A 25829-nucleotide genomic window follows, 5' to 3' on the forward strand; every position below is an offset into this window, starting at 1 on the left:
TATTAGTATAGGTAGGTACTTACCTATTTTTTATCAGAACCATGTGTGTCATGTATAAAATAATTCTGTTATAGAGAAAAAACATAAATGTATAGTGTTAATCAATTAATTAAGTAATTAATATGGTTATTCATATTCATAGAAAAATAGGAAGATGTAAGTTAACACTCTGCTGTACCCAAACCTGTCGAATGTGCCTTTGGTGTCGTCGTTGAGGAACAAGTCACTGTAATGAATATGTGTTTATAATTTGAATTCAATGATGTCATTGCATACGAAAAACAAATCTAAGCATTTGTCAGCATATTTATTACCAAATTTATTAAGCAAATATTTATATTTCTGTCAAAGTACTTTATTTTACTATTATTTATAGTAACACAAAAGTTTAAATACATTTTTGCGAAAAATCAACATTGCATTTTGAAATGTTATTGTGTGTGCAAAATTTAATAAAAATATATATTTAATGATTCGAGCACACACAAATATATTATTTTAAGTTACAACAAAATTAGGTACTCAAATTGTTATTCTTTATAGGTTTTTTATTTTGTGTATATTTTAGCTTAAAATGTATAAAAAAAAATTCATTTTTAGATTTTTTGGTTAAATTATGAACATAATATTTACATAACATTTTCATAATCCTCTAGTTCTTAGATATTATAATTTATAATAATTAAACATATTTTTATACATTTTCAACTAGAAAGTAATTTGAAAATTTACTTGGTTTCGAAAAAATGTAAAATTCAAATTCTTTTTTAAAAAAAATCGTGCCATGGTATTAGGTACATCTTTAATATTTTTTAATTTGTATAATAACAACAAATGAGAAATGATGCATTAAACTGCCAAGCTTTTTGACACAGAAAATTTCTTTTATTGATATTTCAAACTTTTATTAGAGAACTTCCATTTTAAATTTTGTTAAAATTTTTTTTATTTTAAATATCAATAAAAAAATGTAATAAAGAAAACGGAAAAGCACTATACACAGTTAAAAATAAATATTTCGAAATATTTTGAAAATGTTTTACATTTTGAGGAAAATATTAGTTAATTTAAGGGTGAAATCCTATTTCTAAAAATTTGAACTGTATCCCTCAAATAAAATGATATGACCTTCCATTTAACTTTTTTTTTTTTATTGAACATAAACACATCGGCTACTAGGCCATTACTTATTGAAGTACATTTTAGTTAAGGCTTAAATTAGGTTACGTAATTTAATTTATTACTAGTTAAGTAAAGGGAAAATAAAAACTTCCCGAACAAAAATTACAAATCGAAATTTTATTGATTGACCAACTTTACTAAAAATACCACTTTGTATAATATAATACTATGTAATATATACAATTTAATTGGATTTAGTAGTACTACTTAAAACTGATAACTGTTTAAAATGATGAAATATTAATTTATTCAAAGAGTACCTATAATGAATTATTGCTTATATTTAATAACTTTAAATGGATATTTTGATTTTAATTATCAGATGCCCGGTAAAAGATTTGTGATTTCGTAAATTACGCTATAGTACCTATATTATTTTAAATATACATTTCGAGGGGGGGGGGGCTGGTGAAATGTACGTCATTTTGGGTAATATACATGTGTATTTACACTCTTTTTTTTTTATTAAAGTGACCATTTGCTTGTATTACATAATATCGTCTTAAATAATTGTACAGTCCATAAAGTGTTTCAAGAGTAAAATTATATTTTCGATGGATTCTTCGTCGGGGCCCAGTGCGTCATGAAGGTGTTCAGGTATATTGTATTTTTGTCGAGCCTCTTTATCTACACTTTTATATACACTGTTATGTGGAATATACATTTTATGTTGGTACTTGGGAGCGAAAAATTAATTCTAAACATTTAAACCTACGTCTGATATTTCATAATTTTAAAGTTACAATGTGTATAAAAATGAACAAATATTATATAATACCATTAGCATAACTATCAAAGAGAATATTATGCTAAACAGATGTAAATTTATTTTTAATTAATCACCAAAGTTAAGGAGTAACCTGCCGGATGACCGCGGATAAAAAATTGGGTAGGTATAATATTATGTGGTGGGAGCGATGGGTCGTTTTAAAATTAAAAATTGTATCCAAGTACCTGTACCGGCGGAATACACGAGTGTGTCACTGTTATATTACGTAACATAATATATTTTATAATATTATTATTCAGATACCTACAACTATAGCAGCAAACAATGCTAATGACGTATAGGTTTATCATTATTATATATTTTATTTATCGGCTCGGCACGACCGTGACGCGTCTGCCGCAAAAACGTGTTTGTAATCTGCGGGATTGCGAAAAGTCGTCTTCGAGCGGCAGCCACATTAACAATATAACGGGACATTTTCGCACAAAACGGCACCCCCTCCACACCCAAAATCCCACGCCCGGTAAGACGAGACGCCGAAAATACATAGCGGATTTGCCAAAACCGGCTGCTGAAAACCCGAGGCCACGCGGGGTCGAGCAGTAAATCCGCAGCGAGACGACTACAACAATATTATAATACTTAGCGAGGGGAGATCTGCGGCCGATTCATCGTATAAACTGCAAAATAATAATAATAAAATATTAGGTTAGGTGTATAAAATATATTATGGTATATCGGGTAATATGATAGACACCGACTATAGACAGCTGCAGCGTCGCCCAAAAGCACAAATCATTCAGTTTTTTCGGCAGCCAAAAACCGTACAAACAATGACGTGATGAACATCACATATGAGTAATGAGTACCTTGTATTATTATTTTATTTTTCTAGCCGAGCACATCAACATTTTTACGATTAAATTTAAGGTATAATTATCATAGAAAATGTAAATCTTTGTAGAAGTCCGGACAACATAACTCGTTTTTTTTCAAACAGGAAAATATCGTCTGTTGTGTTTTTGAAAATTTACTAATACTCTACGCCATATCTACTGTGGTGACGTGCCGAGTATCATATATTATTTTATCCTTCACTGAAAGAGTCAGTTGATCGATGTTAACAATCATATAGTAACAGGCTGGAAGACGAGTGCAACTAAGCTTCAATTTCAAAAGATAATTTGCTTAAAGTGCCTATTGTAATAACTATTGGCTTTCTGAGGTTAATTTTAAAAAAAAATACTCTACCTACCTAATACATATTATCTTATACATTTATAACTTTTTAATTCATTTTTTTTCATCTAGGTGTACCCAATTTTATAAACAAAAATTAACAACTACCTATATGTATTGGATTAATAATATTATAAGTTTTACTGAAACGTGTAATAATTGTCGAAATCACAAAAACAGATAATATCCAATAATAGAAGGATTTATAAAGAATACATAGATATTATATGGCGTATATACTGATTGTTAAGTAATTATTTAAAAATAAATGTTAAAATGCACAGTCAATTTGTGACCCAAGTGATGGTTTTATTAAAACAATATGGTCAACTTATTAATTTAATCTGGGTCAAGTCGATATTTTTTTGCACATTAACTTTAAACTTTTAGAGCTGAATGAATTATTGTTAGCAGCTATCAAATTGTTTCTTAAATTAATTGTGTTCATTAACTTGTCCTGCACCTTTTAATACACTTAACGAATGTTCGACAATCGATTTTCATTTTTTTAGGTATATATAATATATTAAATATTTACTAGGGAATATTCCCAGTGTACAAAGTCATATTCCATAGATATTCAAGCGATGTTTCATAAAAACATGGAACTCATGCTCTCAGCCCAAGCTGTTTCTTTTATTCGGAATTTCTATATTTATAATTTGAAACGCCACAATCTTAATAACATTACAGGTACTAAGTTGTAATATTATGATTTATGTTTTAAATTTTTAAATTTTTCTCGAGTTTGGGTAGGTAGTGCACGGGCACGTGTACACATAAACACGTGTGCCACCACTGATTGCTCTGTTCAAACACAGGTCATATTTTATTGACTGAATTGCAGCCATTCGGTTCAGTGCAGCTTAAACTTAAAAACAGATACATAGGAACTCGAGATCTGACGATCGTCACTCAAAATACCTACCTCGAACGATATCACGATTACTTTGGCGGCAAGTTGGTCAACCGTACAGGCGTACAGCAAACGTGGCTATATATAGGCTTTAATATACATATAAGTTGCAGCTATAGTTGGCAAACTCACGCTGAAAGTAAAAACAACGTCCCGAACTGTTAATTATTGTTTGGTTAGGTGTATCTACTGAGGTGTATAATCGATTAAATTGATTATTTGTACTCCAAGTCGCTCAATTTGTTTTTCACAACTATTAGTGCGAGCGATAGGTAGTTGAAACTATTCACTCACTAGCTGCTCGCGGTCTCGTGTTTTCGTAACGAGTTTTCCCGGTTCTCGGGAAAACGAAACGATTGGTTTTCAATCTCCAATATAGTATACTAATATACATAATATATTACCTTGGTTAGGCGAAAAGTCACAGAGTTGACGTCTAGTAAAATAAATATCGGTCGCATTCAGAGCCCCCCAAAATAGATTGATTGGGTTCTATCCGCACTTTGTATATTGAGTATAAAATACTTACTTTATATCGATTGCCAAAGTGTACAGCAATATACTGGTTTTTAGAATACCCACATTTTCAATATTTTTTTTCAAGTTTCTAATAATATATATTAACACCAGTACTGCAATACAGACTGCAATGAGTAATCGCTTCATTTTCGTTTAATAAACGTTTGCGCATCTATGATAGCTAACTGAAGCTAAGCCCGTAGTTGACCCATATTCGTATATTCATGTTCATGCATCATCATACGACCTAGGTACCACTGATAATGTAATATAAAAAGAAATTTAAATGTTAATTTATTTAGTTTAAATCAATATTATTTAGTCTGCGATATGGCTGTATATGCAGCCAGAACTTGCAGTATATTATCAAGTGAGACCTGTAGATAGTTAAATACATTTTGATGTTGAATAAAGAAAACAATATAGTTAAAAATATAATAAGCAGTACTTACCTATCTGAACTGGTAAATATTTATTTGCCAATAACTTAGCAACTTGCAAGATATAGCTTAAGTGCAAGTGTGTTACAAATTACGTTTAATAATGTGTTTCTATAAATCGAAAGAATTATATTTCATCTAATAATAGATAGGTGTATAATAGTATTAAATATAAATTATTTATAAGCCATTCAATGTATTTTTTTTTAATGCCTACCCATATATTATATGCCATTGCCCATTATGGTAATATATTATTTGATCGCAGTCTATTGAATTCGGCTGATGCGCTTCATTTGCATATATATATTTCCGTAAAATAAAAATTATAATTTATATAATTTTTCTCCATTTAAAGACTTTTATTCTTTTTTTTTATTTTTAACCTGCTAAGCCGATTGAAAACATTCGTTTGTCTTATATTTGTGTCATTTGAAACCAGTTAGACTCGTACGGTTACCCGTAGTAGCCGGTCCGTTTAATATTAAATATTTTGTTCGAAATAGGTACTTTTATTACTCAAAAGCGAACCAAAGACGAAGTGTCCTGACATCAACAATATATTTGCCAGTTGGATAACGAGTAAATTGAGATAGAGGTCGCGATTAAAAGGTCGCCTTAATAGTGACCGATGCACATAGGCAGTTGTACAGGGTGATTCGACGAGCAAGGCCAACCAACTTTTCACCTTAAATAATGCCGCTGTTATTCAAAAAAGGATTTTTTTAATTTGAAAACATATAGGTACTTAAAAGTTAAGTCCCGTATACTCGAATATTTCATGTTTTAAAGAGTTTAAGAACACAAGTTTTGTGTCGACAAGAAGTGGTACACAAAATCTCGAGTATACAAAAATAATTTTTTTTTTTAAGTAGGTAACTCTATTTTGAAAATTTCAAAAATCTGAATTCGAATAACTGCTTCATCATAACATCCGGGATAAAAATCTTATGGACTTGGCACGGTATATTATTATAATAATAATATTTTTGAACTTTACAACCACCTGCACCCCGACCCCTTCTATCGCCAACCCGAATTCGCTCGGCCGGTCATCCATACGATATATAGTCGAAGTGTCAAGTACAATAATTACATAATATTATAATATTATGAACGACCGCAGATGACATTTGTAAGACAGTACAGTAGGTATAGGTGCTTTTATAACGTCGAGTGTCTCGGGACGGTATTTAAACGACTCCGGGGGCAAACAAAACATAATGATAAAATTTAGAAGGAAAAAAAACACTGCAAAACGAAACAACGGCGGTATTCGCCGAGACCCGTTAAAACGGGTTTTTTTATAATATTATGTTCGAGAGACTATGTTATTATTACTATATTGTGCGCGACAGTGTGGTGAGCGAACGTGCCGAACAAGTCGGTCGGCGTCGCTCGAGGGGGAGGTGGAGGGGACGGGAGAAAATGGCGATGTCGAAAAACTGTACACTCGGTCTCTTATAATCTATATAGAGATATATAATATAATATAAAAAAATAATATGTATTTCATTGTTTTTTTTAAACTCCCGCACTGCACAATAATACAATCGTGTTTGATGTAAATAATATATTATATAAAACAATACATTACAATATATTATAATATATATTTTGTATATTACAATAATATGGATATTTTTTATAATATAATAATAATAATAATAATCATAATAATAATAATAATAATATATAGATAGTAGAAAACAATAACAATCTTATAGTATTATGTAATAATATGTACAGGTTGTTAAATCATAATAATATTATGTACGCATGTTACGCGTTATAATATTAAAAAACATAAAACTTTTGCATTGTACAAGTTTAAAAAATAAAAACTTACGATTATAAATAATTTATTACAGAATATAAGTTTCATGACGATGAGTAATAATATTAATAAAAATCAAAATAGTAATATTACAGTGATCGTACAAATAAATTAATAAATAAATACCATTATATCGTAATATTCTTCGACAATAACACTCGAGTTCATGCAATATAATAAAATTGCATTATAATATTATTGTACACTAAGCATAATGTTTTAATATTCGATATTGTAACGCAAACGCAAGACGATAAAGTAATATTACAATATTGTATAATATGCTTTCCTTCTCGTTATTATATCTATTTTATTAATCATAATAATAATTTATACAATTTTACTATGTATAATAATATTAACTATTATTTTACAGGGTCGGCGTTTATCGACCCGCGTCAAAATGCATCACCAAAAACTCAAAAACCGAACAACGGCAACAGGTACGTGATCGAACGTTTATCACAGATATATTTTATTCGGCCTCGGCACTGCCGTATGAATCGGGAGAAGTGGTTTCCGAAGATTCGAAAGGGGAGGAGAGGGGTCCTCTAGAGGCGTTATTTTAAAAATCTTATTGAAAAAGGCAACCAAATAGTTGTCTATTCCGGCGGGTCTGTCGTGGATGGATTCCGAGGCACGCCCCCGCCTCACTGCACTAATGGAAATTTGACTTTAAACGTCTCCTCAACGATGGTAATAATAATATTTTAAGTTGCAATCGCGACCACTGGCGGCGAAAAGAACGTTTTGCACTATTGGGTCCAATTATATCTACCTAACTATTACACCACAGTCGGTCGTTTATACGCATATGCGGCACACCACACAAACGTCTAAGGAAATAATAATAATATTCTTATTTTTGCAAAATAGCAACGTCCTCGCCTGCCGTATTGCCGCCGTCCGTTATGTTTTTGGCGTAACGTTTATATTGAAAAAAAAAAACAATTATATTTATATTTTATACACACACACACATACACTAATATAATATACATATATATTATATACAGCGTACGTACAGGGCGATTCTCTCTCGGCCGCGGTTCACTGAGTCTGGCGAAAAATTTGGAGTTGTGTCTCCGTCATAAATTATTAACCCGGAAAACCGGCAACTCGAGAACCGCCCCGTACGTATAATATGTGTTATTGTTACATGTTTATTTACACATTTTAATATCAAATAACCTGACGAACGCCAGCACTGACGGATAAAGGAAAACATGGTTTTCAGATTAAAGCAGCGTTTATGATTTCAATCACCCCCGCACAATTATATTGTTTGCGCCGGTCTGTTAGCCGATCATCAAGTGTGCGCTCGTCTTTCGGAAAGCAAACAAAAACAAAAAAAAAAACAATAATTATTATATTCGAGTTTCGATATAACAATAAAAACATTATCATAATATCATCTATTTTATATGTACACATATATAGTATTAGAATAAGACATTCGGTGGGCGACGAAAACGTGTTCGATTGATAATATGCGAAACATCGTCAAAACTACCAGAGCTTTTAATAATAATAATGATGATAATAATATTAAAATAATAATAAAAATAATAATAATAAAAGTAAAAATAATAATCATAGAAAAAAAAAAATAATAATTTACCTACATATTGATTCGCGTGCGAACGTATAACAAACAAAATACCTGTGGATCGCGATAACGAATGACAATAATATTATTATTGTATCCGTCTTCATGGCCTGCGGCCGCGATTAGTTGACCGCAACGGTGGTGGACTGGGCCGGAGCAGCGGTGGCCGACTTCCTGGACGACAACATGTTCTTGAGGCTGGCCACCTCGGAAGCTAGCCGGGCCACCTCGGACTTGAGCCTGGTGTCGTCGGCGGCGGCCGCGGCCGTCGGGGCGGTCGCGTGCACGGCACCGTCGGCCGGTTCGCCACCCATGGTGGCGGCGGCCGGTGACTGCATGGCGGCGGCTCGGGGCGCGGCCACCGAGGCGGCCGTCGGGCACGCGGCTACCGAAGCGGACGACGGCCGGACGCCCCATTCGACGCCCAGACTGATGCCAGAGTCGCGCTCGTCGCTGCTTCCCTCCGCGTCCCACGGTGGACTGGCCCGACTGCTTCCGGGTTCCTGCTTGATGGCCTGCAGGGACAGCAACGCAGTGGCCGCCACGTCCTTGTCGCCCAAGTGAGTCTTGTGGCGGAGTTTGTGTGGCAGACAGTTGCCGCCACCGTTACCCCCGCCGCCGCTGTTGACGATCGCTGCGATGTTGTTGCCGTTGATGCCTGCAGAGTTGTTGTCGTTGGCGTGGACCATGGAGACGCCGTTGTTGTTGCCGTTGAGGACCGCGATCGGTATACCTCCGCCGCCGCCACCGGTCATCATGGCCATCATGCCGTTGCCGTTGAAGTGGTGCCGGTGTCGGTGCTGATGAAGGTGATTGTTGTTATTCTGGTTGTTGTTGTTTCCGACCAACGAGCCACCCGGTCCGACTACTCCACCGGCCGCTGCGGCAGCAGCCGCGGCCACGAACGCCAAAGATATGGGCACGCAAGACGATGATGTGTCGTCACCGCTGCCGCTGCTCAGCTCGTAAGGAGACTGTGGCCGGCGGCTGAGGTTCAGCACGCTGTTGGCGGCGGCTTCGAACGACGGCGGCTGCAGTGGTGGCAGGACGGGCGCAAACGGGTACGGAGGGTACCCGGCTTGGGCCGCGGCGGCCACGGCTGCGGCGGCCACGGACATCTGCAAGCCACCAACGCCGTTTGAACGGTCACTCTGCTGCTGTTGGTGCTGGTGCTGTTGCTGTTGCTGCTGTTGTTGCTGAAGTTGGTGTTGGTCGACAGGGCTGTCGCAGTCGGACTGTGCGCCGCCATAGTAAGAGCCGTTCATTTTGGGTGTGGTCGACTGGACAGGCTGGTGTATGACCGAAGTGGGTATGGGACCGGACCCGTTTTGAGAGTAACCCACTGACGAGGACGAAGACGACGTGGACAGTTTCGGGCGTTTCGTGATGCTCAATACTTGTTCGTTTGTAGGCAGAGAAGCCATAACCTGGGAGTGGGCAAAAGAAAAACCACTGTTAGTATATCGAATCATTTGGGTCTATATATTCTATACGAAGGTAGTGGTTTTTTTGGGTGGGATGGGTTCATACCAATGATAATTTATAAATCATTTTTCGACAACATTTTAGTTTATTGTGCGCGTTTAGTTTAATATTGGAACATGTGCGTTTCGTGTTGATTCGGGCAGGTCGTTCACTCGTTCCAGTGTGGTACACAGGTGTTAAGTATTATGGTTTTCAAAAAGTTCAATAAGGAAAAAACGACCGAGAGAATAGTGCAAGCACATCGCTTGATTGTACGAACAACGCTTTATATCATACTACTCTACCCTACAAACAACATATCATTTATGATGTATTATTATTCACTAAATAACTTCATAATTGTGTAAATTCTGCTTAAACCCCTCATAAAACGTTTTTTAATTAAAAAAAGGACTTAACCCATAACCGTATTGTGATGATGTTTGAATTATTACCTGTTCAACGCTGACCACAGCCTCGCCACTGATGCCGAACTTGTCCTTGATGGCTGAGAGTTGGGCCTTGAGTACGTGGTTCTCCTTGCTGAGCTCGACCACCCGCTGTTCGAGGATCATGTCGTTGAACCTCCTTTTTTCACGGGATCGTTTAGCCGCCTCGTTGTTCCGCCGCCTCCGGTCCCAGTAGCTCTCGTCCTTCTTGTTATCCGGTATAAACTCACGCTGCTTGCGCTGAGCAAAGAACTCCTTGTGTTGTAGGTGCGCTGTCAGATCAAACCCGGGTGGGTAAGGTTCACCAGGTCCTGGCGATTCCGGTCCGGGAGATACCGAGTCATCGTACCTCATGCTCCCGGGACCGCCCGACTGTTCCATATCACTACAATACTGTGGCATGTTTCCGCCACTATTTTGTTGCTGCTGTTGCTGTTGTTGGCGTTGCAAGTGGATTTGGTGAAGTTGCTGTTGCTGTTGCTGGTGGAGTTTCTGCTGCTGTTGCTGGTGGTGGTGTTGTTGCTGTTGTTGATGCTGGTGCTGGTTAAGTTGCTGCGGCTGCTGCTGCTGAGTTTTCTGTTGATGATGATAACTGCTGGCCGTGTCCGCTACCATTTCTCAACCTTTAACACAAACACAAGTACGTGGACATGAGTTTCACACCTTATAATATAACTATAATACCGACGGCCATGCCGTCACACAAATTCTGAATCAGATACAAGTCTTAGGGAAATTTCCTTCACACAACCTGAACAAATTAAACGCTACAATAGTATTGAGACACATGCGGTATTGATACCCGAAACGCTTTTCCGGTATTATACGTGTGTGATGGTCTCCGGTTAACGACAGTTTATTGAGTGGGAAGGGGGGCGGGCTAAGTGATGGCTAAGTTCCCATATGGATGTACCAGGTACTCGTATTTTGTAATATTAACTTTTAAATCAACTGGGCCAAAAAGGTATCAATTATGGGAATTCCCAAAATACACCTCCTTAACCTCGACGACTCATAATTCGTGAAAATCTTCAGACCAGCAGTTTCCGTGGAATTATTAGTGCTTTTTTTAGCAAAGGATAGGATTTAGTGCCGTGAAACCAAATGACGACGATGACGAAGACTGTTTGGAAAATCTGTGACGCAGTGTACATGTCTATTAGTTAGTGTTATGCTAATGGTTGTATCGGAACACGAGTATGCGTGTGGCAACCTTGAACGAAACATCATCGTTAATGCAGCGGCGGCGGTGGAATTCCGAAGCTACTGTTTCGCAACAGACACGTGCTACGGTAAAAAAATTACTACATACATACTCCCCTCTCATGACTACTAAACACGCTCGCGGGGAGGCATTGGAAAAGGCCCCCCCCCCCCCAGTCGTTGAAATCTTATAAACGGACGGAATCTAAAAATTCGATCTCTGAAATACATTTTTCTAACGTTATTATATTCAACCGACCAGTGGTTTTGTTGCACTACGCGCCGAGGTAACAACCGAGGTGACCACATTCGCATTACCCGTAGATGTTACGTATTAATATGTCGCAGTGCTAACTTCTATACGGTCGTCGTGTTATAACACAATAATAAGTAATAAAGCGTATAATATTATACATAATGTTATATAAATCGCCGGACCGGCCAAGGACGGCGAGATCGAGGAAATACAATAATAATATAAACCGAGCAAGGTCGCGCGTAATGATATCCGACGATGTCTTAACACTGGTTCCGTTCGGCGAATATTTTTTTTCCATATTTACACTATATCACGCAATTGATTGTCATTATATAACACAGTAAACTCGGTGTAGCAGTAAAAAATAGGTAGTTAGTAGTTAAAGGTAATACTCTGCACCAGTATGCGCGCGCGGCCAACCCGTTTGGTAAAAGGCGAACGGACCGCATTTACAATCGCCGCAGTTGAATGCTACTTGATGTTATATAATAATATTAATTTTATTAATTTGACCTTTTGAGAACACCATCGAGGTGAATGTCGGCTGCATATATCGTTGTGTCGCAAAAACTAGTTTTCGAGTGACGGATGAAATTCGTATGATCACAATATAATAATAGTATATTATGCAATCATAGGTATCCGACTGGTACTGGCGCTAAGAATTAATGTTGTAGTGATCTGAGGATCGACAAAAACTCAAACGAATAGCCGTCGGCTAACGCCAGTGTTTTACACTCGTCAACTGGTTTCCGGCACGATTATACCTACCTATCTATTTCGAAATGCGTTTCATTTACTTATTCATCCACGATATCGGAATAAAACGGTTTTTTGTTTTTCTACATTAATCGTATATGTACCCATATACTGTAAAAAAGTAATAATATAAGTAGCGAACGTGATGAGATTCACGTATACGATAGCGCACGGTCTGGACTTCTGGAGCACAAATTTGAAAAGTACACAGTCGTTATTATGATAAGACGCGTAGGGCAGTCGTTGTTGAACAGAAGAGAGTTCAACACCGCCGATAACCCAATTTCCGAAAATGAATATTTTTTTCTACATTACGGTCGATTTTTGTATTGATTTTGTGTGTGTGTGTGTGTGTGTGTACACTAAAATAATTTATAATCTTTTCGATATTTGTTTCGTTTGCAACGTCGGTTTCATATACTAATTATTAAATGGAATGCCATTAGGCACATATTTTGTTACCATTTCGGTTTATAGATAAGCATGTTTTACATGTATTGTATTCATTACAAATGGGTTTTCGTATTTTTTTAATTAAAAACACTAATCGTAGATCATAAATGTATATACATACAGGAAATGCTCAGACTGGAAAATTTAGAAAGTTATATTGTGGCACCGTCCGGACATTAAAAATCCATCGACGGCGGCGTCCGATCGAACGAGACATTTTGTATACAATACAATAATAATATTATACCGAACAACGACGATTAGCAATTAACGAAAATACGTCTGTCTGCGACAGTCGTCGTCGTCGAGATCTGCACAACGTATAGCGTTTATGTTGACGACGATAATAATTTATGTAGTTTTATAGAAGCAACAAGTAATAACTAATAACTACAATAACAAACAATTATAAAAAAACAACGTGATTGTTGGTACACTTCTACATTTTACATTACAATCGGTCGTAATCGTGCCGAGTAAGTATTCAGTAGGTAGTACGTACATCACAACAATAATAATATGATATTATTACGTTAATTGTAATTTATAGGCTCCGCCGGCAGCCGCTGTGCGGCTCGTCGCTCTCGTTTACACATAATATTTTTATTATCGTAATTTGTTTGTACATAATAATAATAAATTAATATTTTAAAGCGTCGGCGACGGATGAAAATGTGGTCGAGCAGTTGTAGTCGGCGTCATCCGAGCCTCGTGTTGTCACTGTTTCGTAATATACAACGATGTTAATAATATGTTATTACAAACATATATTATTATAATATTGTTTCGCTAATGTCCTAGAATTTTTTTTTATCGTAATTTTCCTCTGCCTCGTCTCTGTTTTCCACGAAACGTTTTCGTTTCGGCTGGCGCGCGAGACTACGCATAAACGAGGGCTCATAAATAAACCAACCTAATTATAATATTATAAACACACACCTGCACGATAATAATATCGACAAGTGGCTCGTCGTAGCCTTTATAGTTATTATACTAAAGGACATTTTATGCAAATAGGTCGTACCGGTGGACTGGTAACTGCGACTTTACACTAATAAGGTAATATCTGGTCACAACCGTACACAGACCATATCGACCGGGTATGGTCAGAGATAATCTATACATTGTCAAATATACAGATAGATTCGCGTTCTCCGAAGCACCGATTAAACTTTACTGTTTTATTTCGAGATCGCTGTTCCAACAACTGTAAGGGGGAACCGAGGGGATAACGTTTTTAATCATTACAATATTATTCACTGACCTAACTTTATCTATACCTACATGCGGATGATAATTTATATACAATATACATTGATCACATAATAGTATATTGCACGAAATAAATCAAAATTTACCAATTCACTACATAATGTTATAATTTAGTGAACAGTTCTCACACTCACATACCAAGGACATAATATAAGATTTATATATTGTAATAATTATTTGTAAATGGAGTATTTTTTTCCGAATCAAAAGTTAATTTATAGTTTATTATAATGCATAATATTATAATTATTTATGCTTGATAAACATCACTCACTTTTACCACTATTATAGAATATACATACATTATATTAACACCTGATATAGCCTATATTATGTATATTATATTGCAATATTGTACTACATTTTATAATTTATTATAATCGTGTAAGCCTCAAAAATAAAAAAATGTTCGAAGTCAACAGCCAACCCCGCTCGCACGCTTATGAACCTGCGGTAATCGCGACACATGCTTCGCAATTTACGCATATCATTATCGTCTCCGTTATAGATACAATATTACGTTATTGCACATAATAATGCATAAATGCATAATAATATCGGAATCATATCATTATTATTATTGTTATAGTTCTATGATAATAATAATAATATCGACATCACATCAACGGTGTTGTAACGAGCGTGTTGGACGTCGACCCCGCGGCGTACCGAGCGGGTTGCGGGTGTGCCTTATCACCCATAAATTACATCAATATACAATAACTATTTATAAACAGCTGCAGCTGCAGTCTTGCGCAAACGTATACACACTTTATTTTCCCTTTTTCTTTCTCCACCCTTCCGACGACGATATTAGATTAATATGTTTCACTATCGTTATTGATTTTCGTTTAATGTCAAACCGGTGAAATCGACAGGTGTGCACTGTTATTGTCACGTGTGCCTTGCAAGAAAACACACACAAGACACGCCGTGTTCACCGGATAATGATGATAATAATAATAATAACGACGTGCGCGAAGTAATGACATATCAACGTCTCGCCGAGTAGAACCATATTTTGTATAGTAGGTATAGGCATGACGGATAAACGATCCGTATAATATGACCACAGGATAAGCTCCCCAAAAATTTCATCAGACCCCCCCCCACCCCCACCAAAAAGAGGATAATTTTTTAGTCGTGTGGGAGCGAAGCTAACCCACCCTCTGAGGCTCACATTGATGTTAAAAATGTTGGCCCCCCCCTCCCGAATGGATTTCTGCCTGTATACGTCTTATATCCAATAAGATACTTGGGATTTTCCACGGATTAAGAAAACAAATCCAATCGCCACGATGTCAAACGGACACCGGGCGGGCGGGGCCAAAGTTATAACGATGCATAATATTATTACTATTATAAACACGATGAAACGCATTACGCGGGTTTATGTAATAATATCGTGCACACACGCATTATTATGCTTGTAGTATACGTTTTGAAATCGTCCGATGACATTGTGCGCGAATTTTACGCGTCGTAAAAAACTCGACGGCCTTGGACGTGTTACACACGACTCGGGTTGAGCAAAACGCAGTGTGTGTGTGTGTGTGTGTGTGTGAGAGAGAGAAAAAATTAAATAAATAAACGAAATAAAATAAAATATACACTGCCAAACACCGACGCCGCCGCCATCGTCAATGCAAGTGCTCTGCGCGTATATTATATTACTATTACTACTATTATTATTATTATGAGATAATCGTCGCCGTCGTGTAGGGAGTGCTGTTGTGTGTGTGTGTTTTTTGTCCATCATTTCGCGTGCGCCGAAGATATAATACGCGAGACCGTATAATATAATATTATTATCATTGTGTGGGATCTTGTAGGCCAACTCGCTCCGACCGCCTTGGCCTTCACCCTCAAGGTGAAGTTTATACATTATATTAATATATTATTATTGTATTGTATTATTATATTATATTGTGTGTGTGTATATATATATAAATTATGTGGTTGTGCGAAACGATTTTCGGCACAAAATATTTTGAGGGAATAGATTTTGGATCGTTTTTTTTTTTTTTTGTTCACACTCACCGATTTTCGTTTTGTTTTCTCGTAATCATTACCTACCCATTTATTTGTTTTTTCCATAGCGACGACTGACGAGATAATACCCATAATACGTCCGTGTCAGAATATTATACACGACGTGTGTCGCGAGCGATTGTTATTTAACAGTGTGCAGTAACACCGCAGTCGCCGTCGTCGTCGCCAGACCAGTTATTTATGTTTATCATATCAAAGTATATATATAATATACATGTATACATGCATTTTTTTTCATTTTTAGCTCGGCGAATATTTTTATGCGCCGGCCTTTGGCACGCGGTCGTCCACTTGGCCCCCGAACGCGTGCGTGAGCATGCACGGTTTCGCGTGCGCGCCGATTCCGCGTGAACGATTACCCCCCCCCCCCCCCCCACAACCGCGGATACCTGTTACGCGGTATGACAATAATGCCGTGACGTTATGATAATATTGTAGTCACGACGACGTTACCTGTTAACATGATGTATTATGTTAAGGTCCCTTTTCATTCTACAATAATTGTACATAGTGCGCGTCGTCCGCAATTCGTTGTGTTGTTTTATTATTTGATCACAATAATATTATCTTTGTATACGCGTCATATTTAGAACCCGGTTAGAGGTTAGAGAGCGTAACCTTTCATATTATTATTACGAACGTTTTATCAGCTGCACTGTAATCGATAACCATTTGACCACTGTAACCGCACGACAAGTTGAATATTTTCCCACCTGGTAGCATGGTATACTGGTATTTATATTAAAGACAACCACGGCGTTCATCCAATTAAAACACCGGGATCTCAACACGACATTTTAAATAATGGTCGACGCGATTATCTATTACATAAGTGTAAAAGCACCTTCGGTATGCACCTACGTTTAAAGGACCGATCGTCGTGGGGCAAAAAGGTTAACACCAGTGGCGAGTCGAACGCGGTCTTCAGAAGCGATTGCTTATCGATGGTCAATATGAGAGAGAAAAACAATAACAGGACATCTTTAAGAATAAGTGAAAAAGGTTTTAAAAAAAATGATCATTGAATATTATTACAGATACGTGGTGGGTTGGTCTTAGGTTGCTTGTGGGTTGTTTATATTATGCTCGTTTTACCACCGGTCGACACAACAATACATCGGTTTGTATGTAAATTTATTTTTAACACTGAATGATAACATAATATCATTACAATATTATTATCGGCGTTACGTAACGCATGGTCGGTCTGCCGATGTAAACATTGACCTTAAGCGCGGCGTTACGTGGATATTCTATTGCAGTATAATAATAATAATAATAATAATATATTATAACCGTACTGACGCACTGGTCAGGTCACGTTGACCGTGTTATAATAATATTGTGCGACAGAGTTTCCACAGTATACCGCGTAGAGTGTAGAGTTGAATAAACGCGTTACCGACATTTTGTTACCCATACGTGTTTTAGATAAAAGTACGGATCACAGCTTACACTTGAAGTACCTATTCCACTATCACCGTACGACCCGAGGTCAGAATTTTTCTTCTTATTCTCCGGATTAAGACATGTCGTTCCTAAGTAAGACCACGATTACAATAGAGCCACTAATAGCCACTCAACCACTTAACACTTTTGGTATATGACACGGTAACGTGGTAACCACGCGGTTTACATGGAAAACGAAGTTGACATCGCGATAGCAGCAACAACTCAGAGCAGTGGAAACCCTGCACAGTACTACACCCGACGATCGTTTTGTGTGACGAAAATTAATATGATTTTACTATCGTTTCGATCCCGTTATCGTCGTCGTTTTATCCGTAATGTAGCACGAGCCCCGGTTTGCCCACCGGTTATAACGACCGCGCCGATAGTCATAATAATATTGTTGTAATGTTATTATATCGAACGCAGCAGCGAGTGTACATGCCTATTATCCGCACTACAATAAGACTCCTGTATAGTAGGGCGACGGGGAAAGACGAAATATTGAGAGACACTAGAACAAAACCGGAACGAGACGGCGGCCGTTCCGTTCTATTTCCGCGCTCCGATTCCCGACGTGCTCTACTATACTACATTTGACGTACCTACACGGGTGGTATCCATACGCCATTCATCATCGCTCCGATTTAAGCGCCGGGCCGATCGGCATCGCTTCCGGTCTCGCCGTTCGGAAGTGATGGCGATCGTCACACACACTTACGCACACACACACACACACACACACAAAACCTGATTTTCCGCCCAAATCGAGCCTCGTCGTTCGGTGCACGTGAGTAGCACGAGTGGCGCTCCACTCAAAAGTGCGTGCCCACTCGACCCGAGAGCGATCACACACACACACACACACACACACGATTTTTTGCAACCGGTTCGAGACGGCGAAAACAAATTATAATATTGCGGGAAAACTTTAATGCCGGTCTGTGTCGAAATCGCACCCGCCAATTCAGTCATGACGTGTAACTAATGTTCACCGACGGGTCTATTTATAGATGATATATTTACAATGGGCGAAACGATGTGAGTGACGTTTTATTTATTTTTATCCGTACCACCTGTTTTTTTTTTAAATTTTTCCCACTACGTAGTAGGTAGGACTTGTTTTACCAACGACTCGCGAACACCGTGTACCTACGTCACAATGGTGATTTAACATGTTATGGAAATTCTAAGCACGTTATATTATTATTATCGTAGGTACATGCGTTACACGGCACTCGCAGATTCTGTGAGATTATTCATGTTTGTACCTGAAGCCAACTTTGAGAAATTCGTGCTATTTAAATCGAAGGTTTTCCGTCCCATGTGCGTACTATGTGTTTTTAATTATTTTATTCGGGTTTATAGCGATGGTCCGCCGACCGGGTCCCGATTTTCAACAACACCCACACCTACTCCAGACCCACCACTCCGATTCACACGCACACAAGCACTACCATCTAAAATTACGGCGAGTCAGCAGGTGAAATGCACTTCGATTTTAAAATGGGACAATCGTAGTCAGCAGAACAATGTTTACTCTATCTACTACAAAGTACAACCTCGGGTGCCTGTCGTCCAATATCGACGTTTGGGGGTTTTTTTTTATACATTCATTAATCCTTATCTATACTGTTATTTTTTTTTTTATTAGTTCACATGTATCGATAAAAATATCGGGCAAGAAAACATTTAACCTCATTGATTTTTATTCCCGTGATATTATATTAAATTCATTATTTATTTAAACAACGCGACATAAAAAATAATGTACCTACTCTTATTCTATGAGATGTTTTTCATAACTAACGAGTAGAGAACAGTGATTGTGATGAACACTTTTTTTCTGCGTCTATTATTATTATTATTATTAGTGTTATTACTATTTTTTTTTTCTATTCAATACTGTTTACACTTGGAAGCGTGTTTGAATGTTCACACAATTACAATTGTAATCTTTCAACGTGAATCCAATGATTGTTAAATATTATAGCAGCATAGCCGGCCACAATGGCAACACGACACCGCGAAATTATAATAATTACGTTTTGTTGATCGTACAACATCGATCGGTAGAGAACCTTTCTCAGTAACCTTCAACGGGGTCTACAAAAACATAAAAATACTGTATCCGAGCATTGCATACCCACCTGCACGAGTATCATATACATTTAATACAGTTGTATACATTATTGTGTAAGCATATATCATACTATTATACACTATCGAGTATTCTATTTTTGTCACGGTAAACTCGAACATGCCATAATTACGTAGGAATTTCGCGACATAATAACATCGGAATAATAATTGCGTAACGGTTTCCGAGTGGGATCGAAATGATAAAAAAATAATAATATAATAATAATAATAATAACAAGATCACGGAAAACTGTCGGTACGAATAGAATCTCGCGGAGGCCCACACCCGTAAAACCCGTGTCCCGTGTATTATTGTAATATGGGTAAGTCGTGAGTGCCTACATATTACTCACTTCATAAATCTATAATACTATAACGCACTGGTAGACTACCTAGTTCTTAGATTTATTTTCTCACTGTTTTGACGCCACGCGATTACTAATTAGGTACCACCACCGTGTACCGTGTGACTGGGTTAATATTACATTATTATACCTATAAACAATAATATGGGAATAGGAGTCAACTGTTCATCGGCAACATATTTTGGATTGTGATTGAATTTTAAGAATCTAAGGTGATCTATCATGATTCATGACACAGTAACCATCATAGTAGCTGGTACCTACCTACCGTTAGATCGGTAGTTGGCCGCCGTTACGATCACTGCAGTGCCTCTCTTGCATTTAGTCTAGGCATTTCCTATCCACGATTGTACCCATTATATTTGTACACCTTTGGTATAGCACAATACGTGCATTTAGCTGCACAGAGATGCAACCAGAAAGAAAACATATTATAATCGAATAGGTAGGTCGTAGTAATGTGCGTGACTACTCGTAAAATATTATTATTTTGACGTCGCGGGTGTACCCGCTTGTAGCTGCGGCGATGACCGGCATAAAAATAGTTACGATAGCGAGTTATTACGATACGATACGATAATAATATCGTTTCGCACTCAATATTATCGAAACGGCCCGGATTCGCGGTGTCTTACCGTGACGAGAATTGTGTTTTTTTTTCCGAACGCAATCACTGCCACTGTGTCAATATACCGACCGACGGTGGCGTGCACATAATATAATAAATATAGGTAATATGTAATATATTTGATATTATGTTATAACTTATAAACATTATATTATATTATTACCTAGGTACATTGTGTATTTGGAGCACTGTCTCGACGGTTTTCGCCCCCGGGGGTAATGAACCGCAGCGTACTATATCATTATAATATTACTATTATAGCTATTATTATTATTATTATAATAGTTGGTACCTATGTACATATTGCACGCGTACGACGCCCTACATATAATATCGATAGGTACGGCAAGTATACAAGCCCAATAAACATAATATTATTATATGCATAAACAATAAACGCAAAACGATACATTTTATAATTTTATTAACTTAGAACAATGTATAATATAGCAATTATTGGTATAATTTGGACAGTAAAACAGCGACCGAAAAGTATGCGAATTTATAACACGCGTACATAATACTATGGCCAGTAATGACCTACGGTAGTAGTCATCTATCATCTATGTAATACACCCAAGTACCCAACTCGGCCGAACTAAACTCATCGAAAATACATTTCGTTGACGAACATGACCATGGTAGCGGTGGCGGTAAATAGGCCGCGGTATGAGTAAGCTATACATTCAGGTATTAGCTCGTATCGCGTATGTATTACAATAATAAGGTACACATTTTTTCCATCCACGTTTTAAATAATCTATTTTAACGATTGCACATTTAAATATTATGTATACGTGATGTATACTGTATAATATTATATAAACATATATCATTGACATAATATTATGATCAATATTTTAGTTTCGTGACTATTGGGAAGTTAAAAAAAATCTATAATATTGTGTTTACTATTATGATGCTAATTTCAGTTGAGTATGTATTATGCGTTTTTATTTTACACTGTTGACAAAAGCGTCATGCAACTGAATAATTACTGATACGTGTTTGGCTAAAAAAAAATGTTTCATCGTCCCGAGAGGACACCAAAAAACTAGATAATCATTACCGCGGAGCACACAATACGTTGGCCTACCAACAATGAACCGTTTCTTTTTTTTAACTAGTGTCGGTATATTTAAAAATTAAAAACATGCGCTTTTCTCAGACATTGTAAAATAAAAAACTCACACGCGACCTGATGAAAAGGTATTATATTATAATACATTATACCAAAATCATTGAGATCCGAAATTAATAGCGATAGGTGGTCGTTAGCAGTGGGCAGTATTATAAGTAAGGATTTTCTTGGACAAAAAATATGCATCGACTGCACTCATTAAATTAACATTATAATATGTTTTTGCGAATTCTCGAAACTAATTTTTTTTTAACTATGCCTTCTACAATTCAGCCTGATAAGTACCCGTCATTATTTGATTTGATTAAATTATAAAATAATTAAAGGCAATTATCGAAAAATATTCCAATTAGCTATATTTGTTGTATTAACAGCCGCAAACAGCGGGACAACGGATAAAACAGACGTTCTACAAATAATTCACTTATCGGTTAAATGCACGATTAACGATATTTATTTTTCATTATATTAACGATTATTTTTGAGACGCGTATATTAAATGTTTTATTAATGAAATCATTTCTAATGTGTTTTTGACCGCGTGTGAACTAAAACAGCGACAGTATTATATTTGCCCACAAAGTAGGTTTAATATTCTTTATAACACTATTCCCATGTATACCTGGATTGCAACCTACTTTGTTTACGGAAACAATTTTAAGTTCGTTCCAAAAAATATCTTTACTTAACAACTTATCGCAATCGTCAAATAAAAACAATAATAATGTTTTCGTGTTGTAACGAATTCGAAGAATTCTATAAGTGTTTAAAATCAAAAATCTTGATGATATCTATACTTTTACGTTGCATATACATAAGGTCGTTGGCGTATACTTATTTGTTATATTATATTATATTGCACTATCTCGTACTATCTTCACTATTTATCTCTGAGTATGTGCTCCGAACCGATTGAACGTATTCAAGTCATCTCACATATATCTAGTACTCAGATACTCATATGAGTCGTATAACTGCATGTAGTATATTATATACGTTAAAAATCTCAATTTTCAACGTTCAAAATAAAAATGCATATTCGTATGCGATTCTGTTAAAACGATTATTTTATTATCGTATCACGAGAATTCCGAGGAACTTGAATGCCGAGGAAACAAATTCTTATGCACGCACGCGATACTTGAGAAACGAAGAAAGACGAAATTAGCGGCCAACATTTTTTATTGTTAGGTTCCTTGTAACGGGCGTGCATAATATAGGTAGTACCTATTAGGTACTATGATTCATTGCAAAAACCGTTTTGGTCCACACGTTCATTAAAAACAAAGTACGCTGATTACTCCTTGGCAGCAACCTTGAACTATAATTGCATTATGACAAAAAGTACGATGAACCCAATCCGCTGCAGATTTCGACTGAACACGTACATATTGGATTTACGGTGGATTGGGAGTCGTAATATTTGCTACGGGACTATGCCATATCTGCTGCGAAAATATTTTCTACATTTTTCAAGTGCCTATACATAGGTACGTTATATTTACGTTATTACCTATCTATTTATAAAACATTTGAAGCGATAAAAAAAATTGTAGCGCGTTTGAAGAATGAAGTCGAATGAAGTGGACATTGTCTTATTCGACGAGATTACGAAAAAATTATGTAAACCCATTCGTACACTAAATACATACTTACGAGTATATTAATTTAAAATTATATTTTATAAATAACATTTATCGCCGAGTGATTTACAATAACATAATGTAATGTTTAATAAATAATTGAAAAATAAACATTATACAATACTATAAAGTAAAAATAACCTCTTCAGTTATAGGTAAATTTATATTATGTAATATAATAAAGTATGTGATAAACTTGCACTCAATAACAATAAACTATTGTATTATATTAAAGGTAATGGAATAATTTAATTGGAGATCATTGCGGGACGACGGAATAGCGCCGCTAGCAATTTTTACTTAAAAGTCGAGTTCGTTTGACACAGGGATAGGTCGGTTGTGCGAAATAATAATATATTATAAGATCATTTTAACATACTAAAAAGTTTTCAAACGCCCATCATTTCATATTATTTGGAAGGATTATTTTTTCTCGACTATTTTTATTTTATTGTATGATATAAAATGTATTACGATTTTTGTCTCTGATACTCGCACGAAATTGAATAGAATAATTAGGCGGAAGGGATTATGTGAAAACGCGAGGCATAATTTATTAATCGTCTCGGGGTTCTCGTCTTTGCGCGTGCCGTCATAAACTCATAATCTAATAGTACGATAATATAAATAATAATATATATTAAACAACTACACCAACCCAGCCAGATCGCGAATTGTTGCAACAACGACAAGATGCTAATACTAAGTTGACAGTGTGTATTGGTTACTAACATCTCGCGTAAATTGTCTCGGGAGCGTGGAGATTTGAATGCTGGGGCTGCAGTCGCGACCTCGAGGGAACGGGGCGCGAATGAGCTGTGTCGCCGCGGAGCGGAGGCGCCGATCGTGACGGCATGAGGAATCGCGGGCAAACAATTTTTTTCAAACAATTTTACCGACGACAACGGTGCAAAGCGTCGTCGGCTTGACAAAATTGACAAAATTTAATAATAATTTTGGGTGCGACGGAAGCGCAAAATAAAAAAAAAAATATTTTAGCAGGTACTCACGTTGGCTTGTGTGCTGCTCGCGGTCTGTCTACGGCGTTCAGGACGGAGAGTTATCCATGTGGAGAACACGTAGTCGAAAAAAAAAATCGTAAAACGTCAAATGTTTGTTTTTCCACGACCCGCGAATGAAACTGCCGTCGTCGATAAATTAATATTTTAAAATAAAAAATGTTCGATGTCAATAATAGTTCGTATGTTGTTGTCGCGAAAAATAATAATATCGTTCGATAATAATATTATATTATATTATTTATAATAATACTATAAAAACCGTCGACCGGTGTGGCGAGAACAAGCGTGTTCGCGAGCGTCGTGAATGCGACCGCGGACGAACAACGAATACACACTGACGGACGGCACAGCGCGAAACGGAATGAAAAATAAACAATAATGAAAAAATAAATAGGTAACAGCGGTTTACGCCGTGTCGCGACAGTACTTGCTGGGCGGACGCGACGGAAGCGACTGCCGCCGGTTGCCGCGTCGCTGCCGCTGCGATTATATTATTATTATTATTATTACTATTACTATTGCTATTACCATATCACTATAATATTATTACTATTACTATTATTACCATTACTATTACTATTACTTCTACTATAATATATTATTATCGTTGTTGTGGTATGACGCCGCCTCCGCGCGTACAGTGCGATACACGTCGGTGGGGAGACCCGCGAGCCCTCCCGCCAAACTGCTTCGCGGCCCCCCACCGCCGCAGCGCACGATCGACGAAGGCGGCGGCGGCGGCGGCGGCCGGTCGACGCGTGTCCGCGGCAGTGCCCGAGCGGCCCGGCCCGGCGTCCGTCGGCGCGCAATTAATGATTGCTCCGGTAATAATTCGTTTGTGAAAATAATTGACGACTGTCATATGATGTTATTGTAAATTATTATTATGATTGTTATGGTGTGGACATTGCGAAACACAAACGGAACAATAATAATATAATGTGACGATGTCCCCGCAGATTATTGTTGGATTTTGAGAGTCCCCGACCGTGCAGACCGCGGACAGATTGAATTTAGTTTTCCATACATTGCATTTCGGTTTGACGGTCAACAGTA

The 25829-nt window shown here is 37.0% G+C and overlaps 1 protein-coding gene across 1 annotated transcript; it reads right to left on the reverse strand.

Annotated features, from left to right (window-relative positions):
* Nucleotides 1-8548: 8548 nt before the first annotated feature.
* Nucleotides 8549-25229, reverse strand: LOC111036336 (homeotic protein female sterile-like). The gene is made up of 3 exons (XM_022318332.1): nucleotides 24762-25229; nucleotides 10392-11008; nucleotides 8549-9899 (listed from the first exon to the last, which is right to left on the reverse strand). The coding sequence occupies exons 2-3, from the start codon at nucleotides 10998-11000 to the stop codon at nucleotides 8595-8597; spliced, it is 1914 nt and encodes a 637-aa protein (XP_022174024.1). The 5' UTR covers nucleotides 11001-11008; nucleotides 24762-25229; the 3' UTR covers nucleotides 8549-8594.
* Nucleotides 25230-25829: the final 600 nt, after the last annotated feature.

The sequence above is a fragment of the Myzus persicae genome, unplaced genomic scaffold (genome assembly GCF_001856785.1).
Source record: "Myzus persicae strain clone G006 unplaced genomic scaffold, MPER_G0061.0, whole genome shotgun sequence".
In the NCBI taxonomy this organism is placed as follows: domain Eukaryota; kingdom Metazoa; phylum Arthropoda; class Insecta; order Hemiptera; family Aphididae; genus Myzus; species Myzus persicae.

Excerpts from the sequence above, each read along its gene's own strand:
- LOC111036336 (XM_022318332.1), bottom strand. The coding sequence starts at position 11,000 with ATGGTAGCGGACACGGCCAGCAGTTATCATCATCAACAGAAAACTCAG. Across the intron at positions 9,900-10,391 it reads CTGTGGTCAGCGTTGAACAG|GTTATGGCTTCTCTGCCTAC; the intron begins GTAATAATTCAA and ends GCCCACTCCCAG.